This window comes from Grus americana, chromosome 8, assembly GCF_028858705.1.
Source record: "Grus americana isolate bGruAme1 chromosome 8, bGruAme1.mat, whole genome shotgun sequence".
Lineage (NCBI taxonomy): Eukaryota > Metazoa > Chordata > Aves > Gruiformes > Gruidae > Grus > Grus americana.
The window spans coordinates 29702074-29725231 of NC_072859.1; the positions used below are offsets into that span (position 1 = coordinate 29702074).

The 23158-nt window shown below is 40.7% G+C and overlaps 1 protein-coding gene across 3 annotated transcripts in view; it reads right to left on the reverse strand.

Moving 5' to 3' along the window:
- LRP8 (LDL receptor related protein 8) overlaps window positions 1-23158 on the reverse strand; it is a 194880-nt gene that overhangs the window by 35393 nt on the left and 136329 nt on the right. For all 3 annotated transcript variants that reach the window (XM_054834206.1, XM_054834205.1, XM_054834207.1), the window contains one exon: window positions 10271-10399. In XM_054834206.1, coding sequence (XP_054690181.1) covers window positions 10271-10399 — 129 coding nt within the window. The remainder of the gene's footprint in view (window positions 1-10270; window positions 10400-23158) is intronic.

Here is a 23158-nt window from a genome sequence, read left to right on the forward strand (position 1 = left end):
TCACTGCCTTTGCCACACTGCTCCCCTCAAACACAAATGAGTTATTTTTCCATTCTCTGCAGCAGTATTTGCATAGTATTAGTTAATTATAATGGAGCAACCAGATGCCAAAGCCCCTGCTGATAAATAATAGTTGGTTCAAAAATATATTTACTGATTCAGAATATATTTCCTGAGAATCATACATTCATTCAAAGTGGTTTAATTTTCTGAAAATAGAATTAATTATGACCCCACAATTTAGGGAGAGAAGCAGCTTACGTACAAAAGGCATACACATTCTGAATTTCTTCCCTGTCTTATCTTTCTTACGTGCAATAAGGTTGCCAACTCATACTTGCAGTCTCCTCAATTTTACATCATACCAGGAAAGTGTTAGGAAGTTTATCACAAGTTCTTCTGGTTAAATGACTGAAAATGACCTCAAAATAAGAACGAGTCCAGTGTAGAGTGTTTAGGGGTAAAATAATGCAGCTTGGGAGAATGAAAAGTGTGATGAGAATGCCTATGGTTGATACTCAAATCACTGTATGATTCTACTCCCTCAGACATGACTTGCTTATTAAAATGGCAATTTTACAAATTACACCAATTTGGCAAATCCCTCAGAAACATCCGATAATATTCATGAAACTAACAGCTGCGCTAATATTATCACACAAAATTCTGTATTTCTGAGGAATATATAAATGTTCTTCCAGCAACCAGAATAGAGCATTACTGAACAGGGCCTTGCTCCTATGACAGTACACACAAAAACCACATTGCTGCATATGCAGACCTCTTGGATTCAGCAGGACTCCCTGTGGTTATGAGGATTGTCTGCACAGAACTTTCTGCATGACCAGGAGTTAATTTTGCCATTGTAGAATTAAATCACAGACGCTTTGCTGGGAAAAGCCTACTCCATAGATCTCACCTTCCATTGGGCAAACTTCCACTCTTTGCTCATCTGCTAATAAAGTGACACAAACTGCCTTATTATATACCTGCCTGTTTTCTCCATTGTTTTCTGGTTTCTTACATTCAGCTCAGGAGAGAGACTTCATCAGAATCTTAAAAGCTACATTTTAGTCACATTGGCAAATGACGGCATAATTTGTTTTATTCTCAGAAAATCTGCAAGCTCTGTTTTTTTTTCTGACTGGGAAAGGCAAGGAATTCAAACTTGTATCTGTTGGTCCACAGCTATGTCACTGGCCTGCCACTTCCTCCTTACCCACACGCTCCCAAGCACAGGCATGCCGCCAGTTGGAAAACTGAACCATTCCACCAGAATCAATAGAGTCTTTTACACTGCCATAACTAAGAAGGGAATCCTGGAGGTATGTAACAATCTTCAATATTTATCTTTATTGAACACAGATAAGGAACAAGGGAGCAGCAACTGACACTACAAAGCCACATGCACTGCTAATGCTTGTGCAGCTACTCTCACGTCATGAAAATTGCACACCACAAAAGCATTTGTAGAGAAAGAAAAAAAAAATTCTTAGGTAGAATTCTTTGTTGATGGAATCACTGTGCAGGCCTATGTGTGAAAAACAGAGCAAAGAAAAGCCACCTTGGCCACCCTCAGGATACATTTCTGAACCAATGGACCAAACAGGTAGGGCAGAGAGAAAAGCCTGGCTTCAGCATGATAATCTGGTAGCTACAGCAGCTGAGGGCTCACAGGTTTTAACTCAGGTGAGTAATGTCGGACAAAGCAATGCTCACGTTGCAAGCAATGAGTTCACTGCCCCATAAAATCTCCACTTCCACTAATTTACTTTGCTTGATGGGAATTCTGTGTAAGAGGAGATATTTCTTCTTGTTGCAGTTTGCTTCACTATTAGACTTAAGTATTCATTGCATTTAGAACATGGCACTATTAACTCTTCTGGAGCACAGACAAAACAAGGAAACACTGAGAGTTGTCACATCTCAACCCCTCCAGTTTACCCAACTGCCTTTCACAGTTCTCTAGCAATAGCGATCCAAAGCAAGTTTGAAAGTACATTCAATAATAATTAAAAAGATGCTTTTAAAATAAAACAGCTTGCAAGGCAACTGATCTGAAGGGAAGAGTACCTTAAAAAAGAAGCATTGAGGATACAATTGGCAGAATTCCGTGAGTGTAACCAGATTCAAGATTATGAATATAAGCACATTCTATATTGACCAAGTCTATAGAGACAAGACCACTGTGGTGGTTTTGGGAGGGGGAGAGATTGACAGACTTTTCAGGAAACAACCAGCCCCTAATTATTTTCAATTATGTGATATCAGGGGGCACAGCTTTTATTTGATATAAACAAGTACCCTCATAATGTACCCACAATTCCACAAAAGAACAGCAATAATTTTAAGAAAAAATGTCTTACATTTTCTGCTCAAATGGAAAATTTAAGCACTGAGTGACACTCACTGCAATTAAAAGTGTAAGGGTCGTGTGCTAACTGCACGCATTTTAATAGCAGGGAGATTTCTATGGCATTAGGATTTGTGCTTCAATTTCTACAGCTCTGAAATAAAAGGCAGCGCTTTGCTGGATTTGGGCTGAGATGAAGAATCAATTGTAGAACATGCGCAATTATTTTAAACTCGTTGGTAAAAAGAAGTATATCAAAGTGTATTTTATTGTGAGCTAAACCTTCCCAGTTATATTTTATCAAATAAACAAATTTCTTTGCAAAATATAAGCAAAGTTTATCCAACCATTATGTCTTCCTCTGTATGAAAACAGTGTATTTCGTTCACTAAGATAACTTTCAGATGTTGTTTTATCCATTAACATGACTCATAAACCAGTTTTTTGGTTTTGCATCAAACATTATGTAGTCCTCTCCTGCGTAGGACTGTACTGAGTTCAAGCTGATTTTGATTCAGTCTTCAGATCATATGCTCAGGAAGCAGAACGGTTAAGCACTCGTTAATTAGCGTAACGCATATGTACCCATGGCCACTGAAGGAAGGAACTCCTACCCACGTATCTGCCATCGTAACAGGATCGTTGGCACTGACAGCTACAGAAGATTTCCCTTAATAAAACTAAACAGATTCTCGCCTTTTGGATGAATAGGCTCAGAATTATAGCTCCATTCTTATGAAGAAAGCACTTTAGGGACATGAAATACAGTCATATTTGGCAATAAGAGATGCAATTTCTGGGCTATTTCAATTCCAAGAGCTCTAACTGTTGAAAGATAGACTGCCCAGAAGATAAACATAACTACAGACCAATTTTTGCTCCTGCGACAGTACGACATGTGAGATTGGAAAGAAGAATCAGAGATAACTTCTCCTGCTAAAGTACAGAAAGAGCAGCAGGACAAAGCTTTTGTGTGTGCACACAGGTAACGTGCAGTCCAGTAGTACTAGGATTTCGTTTTAATTATGCACAAATCTTTGTATAAATCCTGTTTCTTTCATACCACTCTTCCACAATTCTGTGAAACATTATCATTTGGGGTGTGTAGGACTTGTGTGTGTGTGCTGCAGTGTGTTCTTTGCATGTCTTTTTTCCTAGTGTACCTGCAGGGAAACAACGCAAAAGTACCAAATTCTAAATTGTCTTGTTTTCATATTGTGTTTTCGTCTATTAAGCTTTAAAGAATAAATTATTCATGGAACATACTGATACGGACAATTTATCTGTAACTGAGGGATCAGCACAGAGCAAATCTACAGAGAACACCACCAAAGGCTGCTGTCATGAGCGAGGCACCACTCAGTACTGGGAAACTCCATTTGCTGAATGTTACGCGTCTCTGTTCTTTTTTAAACCTAAGCTCAAGAGACAGCAGTAGGGAAAACAAAGCCATTTTGCCCTAACCTTCTGAAGGTCAAGCCCTGGCACAGCTTTGGCCATGGCTTTAGGGTTTAATTCTTGACTTACGCAATGACTATCTTACCTCTAACCTAAGTTCATGCAGTTTTTATATTTAATTACAGGCATCCAATATATTAAAAATGCAACTACCTTCGTTTTTCCTGTAAGAGTGCAAATTAAAGGTAACTACCAATCTCATTTTTCTTGCTGTTTTGTTCTAAAGGAACTCAGGACAAATATGATTATGGGCTGAGATTTTTCCGAAACAACAATGGGGATTTTTCTGCAATTACTACTGCTTTTGAAGGAGCTCTAATACTTTAAGCAGTGATAAAGTGGCAGCTGTACATGTTTAATTTCTGAGAGCCAGGGCATAATGCACCAAGCATTAAACCCTCCAGCTGTCCAGTAATTAAACATCATGTAAAGCCCAGAGGATATCATTGCTGTGCTACCTTATTTATGAAGGACTTTCATTTGTTAAATCTATAGTCATTTTCTTTCCATTCTTGGAAATAATTGTAGATTTCTCCACCATGGCAAGTGTACTCAAGTTACAACTACCTTCTATAAAATGACAAGAATTTCATGTCTCTCTTCATCACATGCTGAAATAATAGTGAATAGTGATAGTAGATAAATATTTTCTCTATAGGCACGAATCCAATACTATGGGCTTTAACCTCATTAAACTTGGTGGGTTTCTCGGGAGAATATATGGCAAAATCTGATCCTTTGGGTTTGATTTCTGTCTGACCTGACTGAGGAACAGTACATCACTGTGCACCTGGCCTGTAAATGAAGATAATGAATGGAATTCGTACCTTTGATGAAAGCATGTATTAATCAGGCTGCAAAAGAAGATAAAATTAGTGCTACATTATCATCAAGTAAAAAATTCCCAGTAGGATCTGTGGAGGTTTGGAATTAACAGAATCAGTATGGTCAAATCCCCCTGGGTAGCACTGGAAGCGTGACTCAGATGCAAACCACAGGTACCTTTTATTGCATGAAGAAGAATATGATGCTAAGATGACATGATGCTCCTTATTGCTACAGGACAATGGTAAAAGATGATAAAACAATTTAACTGTCAACAGAAAGGTCAGCATGTGAGTGTAGGTGCAGGAGCAGTGTGGAGGAAGGTGGCTTTAAATCAGCTTTGTAATTTCTCCGCTTCAGCTGGCTCATCAGCAGGTGGATCTGCTGGAGGGATCAGACCAGCTTTAGCCTGCTTTAAATTCTGCCTTCTGCCACTGGTTCTCAGGTGACTTGAGGGCTATTAAGCAGGGCATTGGAAGGAGTTGACTCAAAGTTTTCTGCACTTGGACCTTCCAAGAAAAGGACCCCTCACTTGTAAGCACTGCTGCTTTTTATGGAGAATCACACATGTGCCTGGACCTTTGCCAGGAAAGAGTAAGCGAAAAGCTCCTGCCCTGAGGATCTTGTGAGTGATATATATACCACGGAAATGTGAAGGCTGTGAGCTACCATGGCCAGGACATGTGGCTTACAGCTGAGCAAGACCGTGCTTACTGTTGTTTCCCTTACTAATTTAAAAAATTTTACCAAGTTTGTTCACTTTTAATCTGGCATATGGTATCATACGGCTGAAAATCTAGAACTAATTCTGAGGTATGGTCAGCAATGAAAAGCCAGAAGACCAGGATCCAAAAGATGCTCTTGGTAGTGAGGTTGTCATTGTCATGAGACTCCTGCAGAAATTACTGGCTCTCACTCTTGGACAACTTTATAAGTATGTCTGTCACCTGCACAAGTTCCCATGGATCACTGTCTCTGTACTATAGTTAAGCAGAGTAACTCATGGTATGGAAAAACAGCTTATTATGCTATCACTATATCAACAAATACATTATTTCACTGCATCTGACTATTTGGAAAGGGGGAAACTGTACACTTCCAACTCCTCATCTGCAATACAAAATTTCCATACTGGGTACAAGAAGTGGTCCAGGTGAGAACCAGTAACACAATCAGAAGAGATGGGGCCAGAGCCTTGCTCTTGACCATCCCAGAATCCTGTCAGGAGGAACAAGTGATGTGTGCATTAAAGGGGTGCAATGCCCATTTCAGCTGTTACAGAATGTTCTAAAGCCATGCTGAAATGCTCTCTGCATTCCTGAGCAGCTGACAAAACACTGGTTAATATATCTCTTAGCAGAGATTTAACAAGTTCTGCAGTAGTTAGTAAAGTCCAGACTGACCCTGAGTTGTGATGCTTTAATTACAGTCTCTCATATTTAATTTGTCTTTTTAGTCTAAGTAAATGCATTCCTAAGCTTGCCCAGTCAATTATGACAAAGGTTAGGTATGCTGGGAGCAGAAAACCTCAACCAGGGAAATAAGAGAGAGGAAGCCAGCACCTTCAAGCCAGTAAATTCAAGACTTCTCTTACATTATTAACTGTTGATGTCTATTTTAGAGGACTGAACCTGACCTATGACTACAGCACACTTAGTATTGTAAAGACACAAATTGCTTCTGCTCCAAAGAACTGAAAAATAAGGGTTTTTTTGTTTATATACTCTCTTATTTTAAAAAGGCAGATATTTCCATTTTCAAAAATTGTTTGTGCACTGGAAGTTAGCAGTGGACTTAAAGTCTACCTGCTGGAAGCAAATTATTTAGGCAGACAGGCACTTAGCTACCTACATGCAAGGATTAATAGCCGCAATTAATCCCTGGTGAAATTACAGCCTGTGTAGACACAAATCTGGATCCTTAATCACTGGTGCTTTATCCACTGCACATTAAATAATTCACAGCTTCCATTGCTTCCTTGGGAAGTTCTTCCACAGGGTGGAAATCACACCATTTTTCCTCCTTGTTAATGGGTGAACAACAACAATAAAATGCCTTACCATCCATTGATAATGGCTTCCAAACAGTATGTTGGGGTCAGTGCCTGGACTGCTTATGAGTATAACTGCTTTCCTAATGCTGATACCAGACCAGGCCTAACAGGCCAGCAAAGGCTATTTTACGCATCTTTCTGGAAGTTTTTACTTTAATGAATTTCACCCATCAGATTGTTGTTTCTCACTCCAGACATGGCAAACAGGATCCTTATTTCAGATGAATACAGTCTGCTTTGCTTACTCCTAAGGCTAGCTTTTTATGGGGCTAGACTGTACAGGAAGAGATCCTACACTGAGAGTGCCTACACTGACTACGCTGGATAAATTTCACATTGATTCAAAAAGCAATTGCACAATTCTGAGAAGAAAAATCCATCAAGAATTATCAAATCCAGAATATTATCTGAAAAGCAAGGAGGCCAGAAGCAGACATAGGAGAAAGAACTATAATACACTTGCACTGTTCTTAGTTTTGGATGATTCTACTACCATAATCATTGCTTTCCTCTCCTGTAGTAGATCCTCCCTTAACTCGGACTGTGAACATTTTGACATAGGGAAAGGGCTTGCACAGCCTCAGCACAACCAACCCTGCTCCTGTATCTGGATACCAGCAGAATATTGCTAGTGGTACAAATTACCAATGCAGAAGTGCAGGCTCAAGTAATGTTCATAAACTCTGTATTAAGTTCTTTTGAAGAATTATAATAATAAATGCCAGTTATTCCTATCAAGAAATAGGAATATCCATAGTTAAAATATATTTAAACTGTCACATTAGCTTGAAGTAGTAGCTTTATTAACATGGATTTAGAAAGAGCTTAGGGCTTTTCTTCTGGATGCCCTCACTCACAAGTCATCTTCTACTTCATGCACGTGCAGGCTCTCACCATAGAAATTATCCTGAGCACAAATAAACTCCCTTCCAAACATTTATCCAGAAAGATGTGTTATTTATAGACAAGTTGGTCAGCTCTGAGAGAGGTGCAGCCTTAGCTATGACAGGGTGCTCTGCTCCAAGGGGCTGCACGTGACAGTCAGCACTGAAACTTCTTTTAAAATGAGAACAAAAATGTGAGTGCAGCACTTAAAAAAAAAATCTGAACATAGGAACAGACTTTTTTTTTTGTCAGGATACTGTGTGCTGCTGAGATAAGAAAAAAACTGATTCTAAACAGAGAAGAAATGGGAATGTTAACAGAGTATCAGTGGATAGACTTAGTGAGGTTTATCAGATTTGGATAAAGGAGAGGATAGCTATCAATTCTCCACAAGCTCTCAGAGTTTAAACAGCTAACACATTCTCATCCATGAGGAAAACACCTTAACTTGACAAGCAACCTCACTGAAAATGCTCCCACTACAGCCATTCAGCAGTGCTTCCTGTTTCCTTCTCCAAGTGACTTTAATGCCTCTGAAAGGTACTGAGTCGACAGATCTTAGGATTGAAAGCTGCTGACATTTGCACCCACCCAGGAAGCTCCAAGTTTGCCTGTCAGGGCCTTCCTGCCTAATTCCCTGGCCAGAGAATGACCCATCCCACATTCAGATTCAGCAGCAACCCCTTGGCAGAGATTGCCAATGTGCTCCCACCGAGGTGGCACGGGGACAACACTCAATCCATAAGGAACTAAATGGAAATCACCAATTCATTTCATGTGAGTTACCCAACAACCATCAGAAGATGGTAATCTGTCCTTGGATTAAATTTCCATTTTAAGAACCTGCATATGCACTAAAAACGTGGAAGATAAGCAAGACTAGAGATGCTGAAACATCCAGAAGAGAAACACTCAGCTATTTCTAAATCCATTAACAGCATCATTATGCTGAAATTATGTGACATTCAGAACATATTTACATTCTTTTGGGGGGTTACCTAGAGCCTTGAAAAACAGAAGTTCAAAGCTCTTTCAAGAAGATTTTTATTATAAATAAAAGACTCCATGAGACAACTCCTACTGGTGTAAGCAGCAGCATTAACTAAGTGGAGGCAGCCACCAGTGTAAAAATTGTTTTAATTTCATTAACTCCTATTGGGAAAAGAATAATTTTTCACTAGCAGTTACAATTCTCTTCTAAACTTGCCTCTAATTCAAGCCTCCCATTCAACGGGGAAAAAAAGGTATATGCTATAGAGAGAACACTGAGTTTCATACAGAAAACAAGGAAGACTTTTGAAAACTGCCAAAACATCATTAGCTTAAAGGACATGGGACCAGGGGTCTAAGCACATCACCAACTTACCACATCATAACAAGTTGTAACAAAAGAAAAAGTAAAAAAGGACAAAGGAAATATATTTTTACAATGAGTGGCTAAACACTGAAACAGGTTGCTCAAACAGTACAATCTTTGGTAATACTAGATTTTGTTTGATAAAGCTGACTGCAAAGAAAGAAATTTATCCACAGTGTTTTACTCAGAACCACAAAATGTTCACATAAAACATATTTCATTACACAACTTCAATAAGAAAATATAATGGGGATTATGAACTGGCTAGGTATTAGAGGCCAAAATTCAGTTTTCAAATGAAGAAACACCAATGTGTGCTTGCATAAGCTTTCAACCCTTTCAGCAGTAATCCGGAAGTAAAAATAACATTGCTGATATCACTCGCAACACCAGAAATATTGATAGATGGATAACTACACAGAGCATAAGATAGCTTCTTAACAGCTCGGGACCATTTGCACACAAAAAATTTAATAACGACAAACAAAGTTATATAAGAACAGTATTAGAAAGGTGATTTTACTTCTGCACAGACTGGTAAGACTGATATTTCTTAAGTTCTGGCGGTCTGTACAAAAAGAAAGTTGGAAAATCAGCTGGGATACCAAAGGGAACCACAAAAATGAGTCAAGCATTCATTCAAAAGAAAATACTTGACAACAAGAAGCATAAAGAACTAAACATGTTTAGTCTATCAAAAAGACAGTTTGAGAAATGGCTTGATTACACAGTGTAGGAGTTTTCACAGAGGGAAAATGCTGTTAAAGAGCTCTTTCATTCAGCAGAGAAAGGCATAATAAAAGGCAATGGCCATTTAGGGACTGAATTTAAAACTGTTACAGTAAATAGTATATCATTCTCTCTGTGTCCAGTGAAACCAATAAGCTATTAATAAAGAAATGTCCAGGCCTATCTATTATATCCCGGCAGAAGCTAGCCTTAGTCTATAGGGCTGCATTCTGCAGGAGGAAGGACGTGGTGGGAAGCTGCTGAGCTATCACAGAGGAAGGTTTGAACATTGTTATTTAAGTCCTTACCACATCATCTAGGTATTAACCCTGATAATCATGTTCCAAACTAACTATATTGTACTACGGTAGTAAAAGAATACTTAATTCTCCATAGAGTTCACTTTATATTCTCCAGCCAGCTCCAACTGGAGAATCCTTCTTTCCTCTCTTTTTCTAAAATTAACTACTTAGCATTGCAAATGTAGAGTGGATGAATTTGTTGGCAGGAAAAGTCATCCCTTCACATGCAATTTGTAATAGTCATTCTAGGACTTTTATAGTCCTAAAGGGAGATGTTGCATACATATTAAAGTATTACTCTAACTCACCAGGAGTGCAACCAGCCTCGTCAATACCACTTTCACAATCCTTCTGCCCATCACATCTCCAGGACGACGGGATACATTTGTTGCTTAAGTCTCCACAGCTAATTTTTTCAGCTGGACATACTTGCTTGGCTGGAAGAATAAAATAAAGAAAAAAACCAAACATAATTCTAGACATTGCTAACATTGTTTGCATTTTTAAAGTTACTTTTATTTCGCATGGCTCAATCTTGAGACACACTCTGATGAAATCCCAAGTCAACACTGATTTTTGAGGCATGGCTGCTTACATGTCCCATATGTGTTCCCCAAAAGAGATCACAATACTTCCGCAGGAAAGAAAAAAAAAAAAAAAAAAAGGAGGCGGCAAAAAAGCACCACTGTTTATTTCAACAGAATCCCAGAAACTTAACTTTAAACTCAAAGGAATTAGGGGAGAGGAGCAGAAGCCAGATTCGTATGCAACTTCTACTACCTAGCATTTCTTTGCAGGTAGGCTCTTGCTTCCGGCCAACCCAGTCATGCCGAGTTGCAACAAACTGCACGTAAGCCCCATAGCTCTTCACACATTCTTGGTGCCTGGTTGCCCTTTCTCACCTTCCCCTTGCCATCTCAGTCAGCACGTGGGCTAGAAGTGCCCAGCTTTGTGCTGTGACCTTCCTCCCTGCAACATTCTGCTGCCTCTTGAATCAGGTCTCCTTGCACAGGCTTCTCCAAAGACAAGGACTTTCCCATCCTTCCAGCCTGTACCTGACCCAGCCAAAGAGTCCCAGTACTGGATAAACTAGTCTGAAAATACTACCTCAAATTAAGTCAGAAAAAACAAATTGCCTAATTTTACTCTAAGGGTTTACTTATATGTTCGGTATTGCAAGGCAATTTCTAAATTTAATGATCTAGGAAGATAATGGTCAGTAAACCTGGGAACAAAGTGGCAAGCACAAGCATAAACTCACACATGTCAAACAAACTTAACTGTAACTACCTAAATTAAAGGTGACTGTGATCTAAGACATGGAAACACAGGAAGACCTGCAGAAGCAAAATCCCCAGTACATGCAAGAATACAGCTACGAAAAAAATTCTGCCAAATTTATCTGGAAGCAAGCAAGCTGTGAAAGCTCATACTCTTACAACTACTTTGCATTGCCAAAATTCCTTTTTTTTTTCTTTCTTTTCTTCATACTAGTGTAAAGAGCAACAGACCTACATTTATTGTGACAAGGCTGCTTGAATGCATAATGTTCCACAGTTTAAACAATTGTTTAGTATTCTGGAATCATCACCCAGTTTGGCAAGATTTGCTTATGAAACAGACAAATTTATCTCTTTAAAAAATTACATGTTTTCAAATAGTTCTTCCATTGGTATTAACGATGATAACGCTATATATAGCTGCAGGTCTACTGAAAAGGTAGGAACCTAAATTCTGAATTAAAACTATCTGTCACATTACCCTGCCCTGGTAAAGGTATTTATGCAAAGTCAATCAGCTTCCCAAGGACTGAGCAAGAGAGGATGAAAATTGTACCTCTTCCTTTCCACCTGCACAAGAAGGCTGTAGAGGGGCATCTTATAGCCCCAAAACATCAGTCAGCCACTTAAAAAGCAATGCCATTTAATCCCAGGACTTCTCTGTCTTAGCACCTTGAAGTGCTATAAGAAGCAGTTTCTAGAGTCTGGGGGCAACCAATATATCAAAAAAAATTAGGTCCTGCAACAGTCAGTCAGTTAATAACAGATGTAATGAAGTTTTATAACCCTGAAGCAAGACAGCACTTTTGTTGAAATGTGCTCACTGCATACCTAAATAACATTCATAAATGTTGCATGATCCACAGAGTGGGGGGAAAAAAGGGATCTTTACTTAGGCTTTTAATTATTTTACCAGCAGGTCAGTAATAAAAATCACCTGACACTGGAAACGCTCACCAACAATACCACCCTGGGGTCAACACGTCTGCCAGCTCAGACTGGTGCCCTGCCACAGGCCAGTAACCATGTCCCAGATTTTCCTCACAGCCCTGGTCCCTCTAAGCTGCAGGTTTATAATGCACGACTGTAGGAACGCTCGGTGGTGCTGAGCACTCGCATCCTTCCACAGAAGTCAGACGGCACATCTGAAAAACAGGTCACTTGCCAACTGTGCAAAATGGCGTCAAACAAGGTGCTTGCCCTCACCCTTGAGGAAGCTGGCATGCCTCACCACAGCCAAGGGCTCCGGACATCGTCCCCAGAGCTGTATGCCAGGGCACACTATCTTTAAACATGCCTAAATAATTCATAGATACAGAAGGAAAAACAAATTCTGTGACAGCTGATTGGCAACCAGCAGCCTCCTCAAAGAAGAAAAAAATGGAGCTAAAATGGTCCATTTGGCCTAGAAGCACCACAGCCCTTCAGTGCAGAGGGCTTGCACCTCAAAAATACCACTTCTGCTGGCCTTACCCAGCCCTCACGTGCATAGGTGTGGAAAAATAAAAGTGTGCAGCCAAGTCACTATAACTTCCCCCCCCGCCAAACCTCTGAGGAGAGCCACACAAGGATTACAGACTGCACTCTGGCAGGAGGAGCCTGCGGGAGCCAGGGAGGGAAGGTGCCGGAGGCCTCACCTTACTGCCACTGGCCCCTCTGAGGAGAAAGTGGCAACTCTGAGGAGAAACGGAGAGGGATGGCCACAGGCTACACACAAGGCAGCACAGGAGGCCTGGGGGTCCAGAGCGGCACAACGCCTGACTGCAGGGAAGGGACCCCAACCCCAACAGCAGGGCTGCCTTGTCTTCCGAGGGACCTACCAAACAGTGTTGGTGAAAACAGGGTGCTTTACCACAAATACTGTAGAGAGGGATTCCATGACTGGGGTCTCCAGCAGCTACCTGGGCTTTGCATTCCTCTATCAAGGCCTCCAAAGCCTCTCAGCTCTGAGGTGCGCAGCTCCACGGCCACCGAAACCCAGCTGCCCCCTCCCAAATGTCTTCACCACCAAACCCCAGCTGCTGAGGAGCTGCCTCAGAGGACTAGACAGATGGGAGTTTGCTGCCGGGACAAGGAAGTCACAGCTCCCCTAAGCCTGCACAAGACAGAGCACTTGTACCCACTGAGCCCCTCTTCTCCCTCCATTCAATTCAAGGTTGGGCCCTGCAGTGAGGTTTGCTTCTAGGCCGCCCCATGCTCTAAACCAAGTTTTTACTGTAAGCAAACACATGTTTAGAGATAAAAATCACTTTCTTTGCTAGATTTATTATTCCAAATGGATTCCCATGCTTTTTCACTTTGAAAGCTTGTCTCCTGCATATGTGCAGTGCATTCAAGAATAAGATTTGCATACTGGGAAAACCGGGAGACCAAAAAAAGTCACAAAGACATTTGTTAATCAGGTTATTGGTCCACATCCCAAAAAATTGTTCTAGTTCTTCTTGCTATGGTGACAGAAAGGAAAATTTGTTCTGATGCCAAGTAGAAGCAGCTTTTTCCTCATAGTAAATCTCCATTGAGAACTAAAGTGGGTCAGAACAGATGAGAACACTTTCCACACACCTGATTTTGAAGAAGGTGAAATATAATTATAAAATGGTATAACACACTGGGATCATTAACCAGCAAAAAGATTATTTATTGGTCACAGTTTAAGTATGGGTATTACTTTTGCTTGGCTACTGTGGGCAGATGCTTAATAGCTTTAGGAAGCTGAAAGGTTTGGAAAGGTATGGACAGAAGACTTCTATTTATGGAAAGCAATCTCTGTGTTAATCATCTTGCTGACAGAGTGATTACAGACATTTAAAAAATTTAAATCAAAGCTTGAACTTGCAGGGATGCAGCAACAGAAGCTGCTTTTGGTCACAGTTCATCAAATCTCTGCATTCCAATGGTTTCTGCACCCCAGCAATTGTTGCATGGAAGCCACCAACTTGTAAGCACTGGCAGGTACCTGGGGATCTTGAATAAAACTCAAAGCAAAGTTTTGACGAAAATACTTCTGCATTTTTTCAGCAATTTGTTGGGGTCTTTTTTCTTCTCCCCTCGAGATGCTGCAGCAGTGTAAGTGGACTCAATATTGTTGTCCACTCTATGAAACAGGCTTTTAGCAACTGCAATCCAGACTTCATGTTTCTGCATACCGCTTACACAAACCCAGGCCTTTTGGACTTACGTGACCAAAATATTTACTTCCTACTTTCCTCTTCATCCACCCAGAAAGGAAAGGGTTAGTGCTGTACGTGATGGTGGCTGCTCCTACCCTGGATGTATTCTGGACCAATGCATGTTATAGCAAGATCTGCCTTTTCAGAAAAGCACCATTAAACAACTTGGTTGAAATGTCAGACACATCAAGACCAATTTATCACAATGAACTGCAAATGCCAAGGATGGACAACAATGGTTTATTTATAAGGAGACAAGAGCAAAGAAGACAAGAAGGTTCCATTTACTCACTACCGCCAATGGCACATTCTTCTTTTTCTTTACAGGAGGCTACAAAGTCTTTCAGAGAACCATAGAGCCTAACTGGCGCCCCACTGTTTGCTTCCTCTTGTGCCACTGCTGTGCTTTTCAGGCTCCGGACATCATGTATATTCAAGAAAGCCCAAGAAAACAGAATTGATTTACTTTCAGAAGACCATTTGTCAGGTTCTCACCAAACAGGTACTCTAAGAGCATACACAAAATATAATTAAGCAGCTTCTACTGGTGGGAAACCCACAAGACTTTTCATCAGCAGACTGAAAAGAACACCCTTTGTGAAAACACATCATCTTACAGGTCTGAACGGTTTCTCTATATCTGCTGAAAAAACTCCCCATCCTCTCCAGACTGCCCCCTGTGTTTTTCCCAGGTTCTTCAGAAGAAAAATCCCAAAACTTCATTCTGCAACAGAGAAAATACCATACTAAAATGGTTTAATTAATTTCTGACATGCCAATAAGTCGTTCTTGCAAAACATCCACTACTACCTTTATTACGGAACTTAAAATTCCTACCTCTCTCTTTCCTCCAGCAATGGTTTAGTTGTCAGCTTTTTTTTTTAAAGGAATAGTTTTTAATAAGGACCTCCCCTCCTCAAATATTGCCCTTAAATCTTCTTTTGTCATAGCTGGCAGTCCTATCTCAGAGACGTACGAAGAACAAAATAAATGTCCATACTCACCATACACAGGATTAGCACCTCTGTTTTCCAGCCCAAGCAAGCACAATTGTTAAATGAGCAAAGAAGAGAGGAAGGGAGCTGACAGGTAGAGATTGCTTAGGGAAATGCACCAGTGTTCCCAGTTCCTGGAGATTTACGATTCAGAAAAACATCTCAGTAACAAGTCTGCATATATAGTCAGGCTTTTTATGTATATATGTGTGTGTGTGTATATATATATATATGAATGTATAGCCCAGTCTATGCCCACTGCTGACTTGCACCCATTGAAGTATTTAGGGTGTATAAGAAACACTTCAAAATCCATCTTGTGACTATTACTATCACAGCTGAAGGTGTGTCTGCACTGGTACTTTCTTTCCCTTGCCTCTTCACCCACCTGAATGTGGGTGCTAGGAACACTGGCTCCTACCCTATTCACCCATTAGTTCACTCCATAGCTCAGAACAGGTTGCTGTTGCCTTAGTTTACTTCACCCTGCAAGACACATCAGATTTTCTGCTAAAGAGTGTCATATAATCATATATGTTATATTTAGTTAATCTCCCTTATCTCCTCCTTGTGCCAAGCTGGGTCCAAACTAAACAATATCAAACAAGAGCTTCACTTACAGTGAGAAGTATTTGTGTGGGGGCAGCAACATCCACAGCGGATGTGTCTCAGGAACTCCTTTAGCATTGGTATACAGAGCACACACACTGTGCCTACACAGGAACTCCCCTGAACCCACAGCTTCACTGGGTGCCCCTGTTTGGATCTATGCATTAGCAGTACACAAAGATGGAACACTTTATGGGGAATGTTAATCAAAGGATTGTTTCCACAAAGGTTAGGACTCTGCAGTGAACTTCCCTTTCTGGCATGTAAAGCAACACACTATGAGCATCAGCCTGCTGGGATGGGCAAGCTGTACATCAACTTGCAACTTCTAAAGCTGGTGCAACTGCATCCAGTAGCAGTATTTGGTTTGCTCACTGTATCTGTATTATGCGTACACTTAAGATCACTGAGAAAATAAAGGCAACTTTACATTTCCAGTTGAAACCAGCCCAGGCCATAACAACTGTCACGGTTAGTGGCTTAAGTGAATTAAGATTACAGCACTTGGAGGCTTGGAGTGAGACCAAACCACCACCACAATTGATGCCTTTGTTGACAGAGGAAGCCGACCCATTTATCTGTGAGCACAGGATGGTCTGTTCAGATCAGAACCGGGGCATGCTGACAACACTGATTCCCAGGACCTGGGAACTTGGAATGCTGCTACCTGACTCTACAATTTGGAGTATCTAAGAACACACTTATGTGCAATAACCCTTGTGGGAGCACGCAAAGGCAGAGAAATAGTGAAAACATATGCTTTCTGCACAAAGTATAATTAACTTATGGCTGTTACCTTTAAACTCTGAACATAAATTACTATGAGTGACTTAAAAGACAGATTAGGAAACGCTACTAAAACTATCCTATAAAGGTCAAGAAATCATACCATAAACAGCATTAACAGTTGATACACCTGATAAAAAGTTAGATTCTGTGGTGTGATTTGTTTGATGGTGACTTATGTTCAGAAGTTCCCAGGGGAATGGAAAAGGATTTACACAGATTTAACTCCATTCCACCACATAGTACAGCCCTTAAGTCCATTCTTGTGTTCTTGTAAGAAAGGCTTCTTTACAACAGCATGGGTTAGGTATCAATGAATCTCCAACTCCTTCTCTACCTAGAAACTGGAGGGATAAAATAAGCTTAGCATACAAAGGGGTCAGCATGTCTAAAATAGATAGCATGTACCTTGCTTTTGTGCAGATTATCACATTGGTGATTATCACCTCTGAGATCAAAGTGAAATAATCAAGAATTCAAAATCCCAGGATTAATCCTAATTACTGAAATATAGACTCACTGTCAGAATAAGAGTGAAGTAACTTTTACAGGAAAAGCATGTTTCAAATACAGACACTACAAACAACCTCAATGAAGAAAATGATTCTCAAGAGTAGTGCCAGTAGTTTTAATAGGTAATATAAACTGTGTTTGAGCACAGTGTGAAGAGGTAAAATATTTTTATAGTAGGCTGAAAAGACAAATGGCACCAGGTTTTAGAGTAATGAATAACTAAGCTTCATGTCCCACAACTTGAGTCATCTGCATGGGTCAGGAAGGGATTTTTTACCCAAGTTCAGAGCTATCCCGGCACGCTTACGGTTTGGTTTTAAACCTTTCCCAGAATACTAAATATTAGCACAGCTCAAGATAGTATGCTGGACAAAGTACTAGTACTCTTGGGTTTACAGCACATCATTTTTCTTAGATTCCTGATTGCTATGTCTTACTGGCCCACTTTAAAAATCAAAACTACCATCAAACTTGGATAAGAAAAGCATTTCCTTCCCTCAGTAAGACTGGCAGGACTTCAGCTGATTTTGTTTTTCTGTAAACATAGCAAACGCTCACTTGCTGCGATGCATCTGAACATGTCTCACCTAATTAATTTCATAGCTTTGCATGATATTGTTTTGATGGCACTTCTGTTCTCTACCTGATATGCCTAACAGGCCCTGCTGCTGAGAACTGAAGTCCTTTGACTCAAGTCATTTGGGTCATTTCGGGTAAATCCAAGTCATGAACCACGGATTTACCAGTGTTTTGGCTACTGCTGAGCAGTGCTGGCACAGCACCAAGGCTGTGTCTCCAACATTCCCTACCACCACCAGTAGGCTGGGGGTGGGTGAGATCTTGGGAGGGGACACAGCTAGGAGAGCTGACCAAACTGACCAAAAGGTTATTCCATACCATATGATGTCTGCTCAACAATAAATGCTGAAAGAAAGAAGGGGGGCATTCATTATTACAACGTTTGTCTTCTGGAGCAACTGCTACACAAACTGAAGCCCTGCTTCCTGGGAAGTGGCTGGACATCATCTGCTGATGGTAAGTAGAGAATAAATCTTTTGTTTTTCCTTTGTTTCTGTGCATAGCCTTTTGCTTTATTAAACTGCCTTTATCTTGACCCATGAGTTGTTCTGCCCCCCCCCCCCATTTTCTCCCCTTCCCTGTCCTGCAGAGGAGGGGAGTGATAGAGCAGCTTAGTAGGCACCTGGCATCAGGCCAAGGTCAGCACACCATGAGAATTCAAGAACATATTGTAAAGGCTCATTCCCTACAGCAGCTTTTGTGCCCAAGCAACTTGTTACAAAAAAAGTTCCCTTCCCAGGGGACACACCATCTCTACACAGAGGGTTACCAATTCCTTAACAAGGTCAGTCCTTGGACTGTCTTGGCCTTTCTACTCCACCTAGCTCATTCACCCCAGCTTCTTAGGATCGATAGAACTTAGATCTCTCTTAGATATTAGGTAAATGTCTCTAAGCATTGATTTGGTCAGAGATGCATGAATCCTTTAATAAACTTGAATGAGACGTAACATAACGCAGGAATTCCAATCCGTAGTACCATTTTCTATCAATTCTGAACAGTAACATACAAAACAACTATGACTACCACCTACTTGTGGTGTGAGAAGGTGTTGATCCTATTGCAGAGCTGAGCATGAAGGGTAAGACTCCATGTGGCAAGGCAGAAGAGGTGTGCAATAGAAACAAGGTTGGTGTAGTCCAACTCCATCTGAGTAAAACACTGTTACAGTGTGTGTAGCCATATGAGATACCATGAACCACTTGCCACTTCAAAATGCTAGAGTTCTACATCTTTCCTGACACCACAGCCATATGGCCACTAGAAACACTTACTCAGATTAATCCAGAGGAGAAATTAATACAGCCCTGTAATGACAGGCTAGTGCTTAGCTTAATTACTATGAAGCACAGCCCTCGTTTAGGGGTACAAAAAGGGGATTTCAACAAACTGAAGTCTGAGGTCATCTGCCAACTTTTCTCTCTACTTCTACCAACTTTGGTCCTTTGCATTTCTTCTCTATGGATGAGACAAATCCATGATTTACCCTGGTCTTAAAATGGAGAAATGTTCAAGCACGTATGGAAAAATCCTGGCCCAAGAAATTTGCTACTGAATTCAACTGAATCAGGAATCAAGTCACAGATCATGTTGAAAATTTGCCAAAATGGGTCCAGTGACTGCTCCATCCCAGTCAGTCTCCTGATGGAAGCCAATCAAAATATATCCTTGCCAATTGTGCCATTTTCTTCCTTATATTAAGTCACAAAAGGATATTACTGCTACACTGATTTTTAAGAGAAGACTAGCTATACAGATGATTTAGTTTTGTCCTTGTATTAGCAGCAGTCATAAGGCAGACCAGCCCTTTTAAACTCAAGAGGGATAAAATCTTAACTTGTATCTGCTTACAGGAAGAGTTCAAAGTACAAATTTAAATCAGCACAAAAGTAGACTCTGTTGGTATTTATGGGTAAAAAGTGCAATGTCAGAGACTTCAAACAGGTGGGTGCTACAAATGCCACTGAAGCCCATCGTGCAGCCAAGCAGGTGGAATGGGCACGGAGTCAGAGTGGCTGGATCCTTCACCCTGCCCTGCTGAAACCCTAACATGGTCCCTCCCTGTGAAACCACCAAACCTTCTTGCCTTCTCTCTATTCCACCTCTAAGCCAGGGCAGAACTTGTCTTCAAGAAGAGTTGTGACACTAAGACATTATTCTGGCTACTGAAAACCTGAGTTTCCATGTTAGAATTCTCCAGATCATTTTGCACTACTTAAAATTTTATTTTCTCTTCACCGATGAGCATCTCTGACCTCAGGGATCAGCTGGTCACATCCTTAGCATGGCACCAAGGAAAGGAGAGAAGATACTAGTAATAAACCCAGGAAAAAACTTAGACGTAACAGTAAGAAACAAGAACAGCTGAAGAACAACCTGGTTTTGGTGTACCTAAAGTAGCAAAGTGCACTGCTGATCTCAAACAGTTTAATAATTTAATAAACTGCCAGTTGACTTTGTTAGTTAGCAAACACATAGGCCCGTCTGCAAAACCCAGGACTCAGTTTTCTTTAGAGATAGCTTTCTAATAGCAAAGCTATCAAATATTCCCTTTTGTCAGAGGCATTTTTAATGCTCAAAAGATTAAAAAAAAAATCCAACAAAGAAATAGCTTTAAGAAGGTCAGTTAAAATACTCCCGTTTTTTCTATCCTGAACATAACATCTTCTTTAAACTCTATTGTTTTTAGAGCCAGTTTGAAAGTGAGTGATGTACAACATTGTTCTGTCAAACCTCCCATCCCAGCACTGTCTACATCAGTAATTACCCTGTCAGTCTGTGCACACATTGCCAGCTGTAATGCAGTTTAGTCTCCCCTCCTTTTTGTATTAATGGTGATGGGTGAGGTTGGGGGCAGGGGGGAAATTAAATTATTTTTTATAATTATTTGCCTTTCCTATAGCCCAGAAATCAAACTGAACTCCAGTCTCTGGCATGGTTGAGAGCAGAGCTCTGTTCCTCAACGCAGATCCTCTACCTCTGCTTATATCCAAGGATGCCTACTGTGAAAACCTAAGTCTGGCTACAGATAGCCTTTAAAATCTATGATCATCCACTGTGTTCCCCCATGATTTGTGATGCATGATGCTTTCAAGGCAATTCTGATTCAGATAAGCCTCAGGAGAATAAAACATTCGAAGGTAACAGCTGACCCAGCACAGAGTGGTAGCAACGTAGCTGGGAATCAGCAAGTTCAAACACAGACATGCTATGGGAAGAAAGGAAAGTGTCAAGGAAGAAATGAGAGTCAGGAGGTTAAGGCGGCACCAGCAAGGCATGAATCGAAGTCAGCTAATTAACCCTGAGAAATGCAACTTTTGAAAGGAAAACTTGTTCACTGCCCTAGATCAGTGATTTTGAAGCCTTATGGGCAAATAGATTTTTGAACAACTTTCCAACTTTCTCACGCAGCCACACAGCTGACAAATTGATGCATTTAGCTGGTGAATATAGCTCTCGGGGCCTGCAATGGCCTTGCTGAGCAAAGGTGCACAACGGGGGAATGACAGCCTTAGCCTTCCTCCACTGAAGTGTGACTTATTACAAGTCTTTTGTCATCTATTCAGGTATCAGCCTGGTTGTGTCAGCTGTGTGCCTAAGTAGCACAGCCTAATGCCCATTACCTGGGCATCCCATGGGCACACCAGACCCAACTCTGTGGCCTTGACTTATGAAGCCTATCCCTCATGGCCTGACTTAGCAGAGACCACCAACAGAGCTATTCTCTACAGAAACACAGGTAAATAACTATATTCTCCTGATCTGTAGTAATATAGTAGCGCTTCTTTCTTTATTCCTAGAGGCTTTTTGATCTAAATACATTGCAGCTTTATTAATGTCAACCTTCTTCACTAAAGATTCAGTGATAAAATACTCCAGATTGCAGCACACATTAAATCAATCATACCTCCCCATGTGATTTGTAACTCAACAGTTTGAAAGCATCTTGGAACAATTTCTGCACAGATACTTTTAGACAAGAGACACATTTACTTTTTATTGTATCAGACATTATTTGACTGGTTTTGGTTTACAGATACAAACGACAGAGTTTTCTAGACTCTCTTCAAATCTGTGGCACTGTGACCCTAAACTGTTAAAAACTAGTTTCTAAAAAGACTTCATTCTTTTCACTAGCAATAATCTTGCTTAGTACAGGCCTACCAGCCACAATCGCCTTGGTCACTTGTCAAATTCTTATAGAAGCAGCTGAGCAGAGCACCAGGACCAATTTATCTATTTCTCTTATTAATTTCTAGAATTCCCCATAATATGCATACCAGAGTGCTCCATTCCTATTACAGCAAATCTAGAAACATATTCCAGAAGAAGGCTTATTTCATACACATTCTAGCACATTTAAGCTATCGACTTCTCCACTTCTTCTGAAGCAAATTAGTGCTCAACAATAGGTTTTTAAGCACAATTTAAAAACCAGTTCACCAGACTGTATCACACAATTAAAAAAATCAGTTTCCAGATGTCAGTCTGAACTTGAAGATAGAAGAAATATCATTATTTTTTAAGTACTGAAAATAATTACAAAAATCACTGAAGTTAGAGAAATGCCTATGTAAAGGTGGCTCTCTTTTAGGGGGCCAGTAAATGGACTGGAATTGAGAGTACTAAACAGATCAAAGCAAACATCTAGAACAATACTAGGATGAACCCGCTGGCCAGCTACCTTGGTAAAAGGGGTGTTGTGGGAACAAAAGATACAAAAAACCCTCTTGTAATGATCCTTACAGTAAGTGGCTATACACTGTGCCCATTTAGCAGCCCTGTAAGCCAAAAAATACGTGCAACCAACTTCCATCTCTGGTTCTTCCACAAAACCCCACTTCCACAGGAAGGAAACAGGAGAGTACTTAGCCTGTAAACTGAGATCATAGAATCATAGGATGGTTTGGGTTGGAAGGGACCTTAAAGATCATCTAGTTCCAACCCCCCTGCTGAGGGCAGGGACACCCTCCACCAGACCACGTTGCCCAAAGCCTCATCCAACCTGGCCTTAAACACTTCCAGGGATGGGGCATCCACAACCTCTCTGGGCAACCTGTGCCACTGCCTCACCACTCCAACAGTAAAGAATTTCCTCCTAACATCTAATCTAAATCGACCCTCCCTCAGCTTAAACCCATTACCCCTTGTCCTGTCACTGCACTCCCTGATAAACAGTCCCTCACCATCTTTCCTGTAGGCCCCTTCAGGTACTGGTAAGCCGCAATTAGATCTCCCCAGAGCCGCCTTTTCTCCAGGCTGAA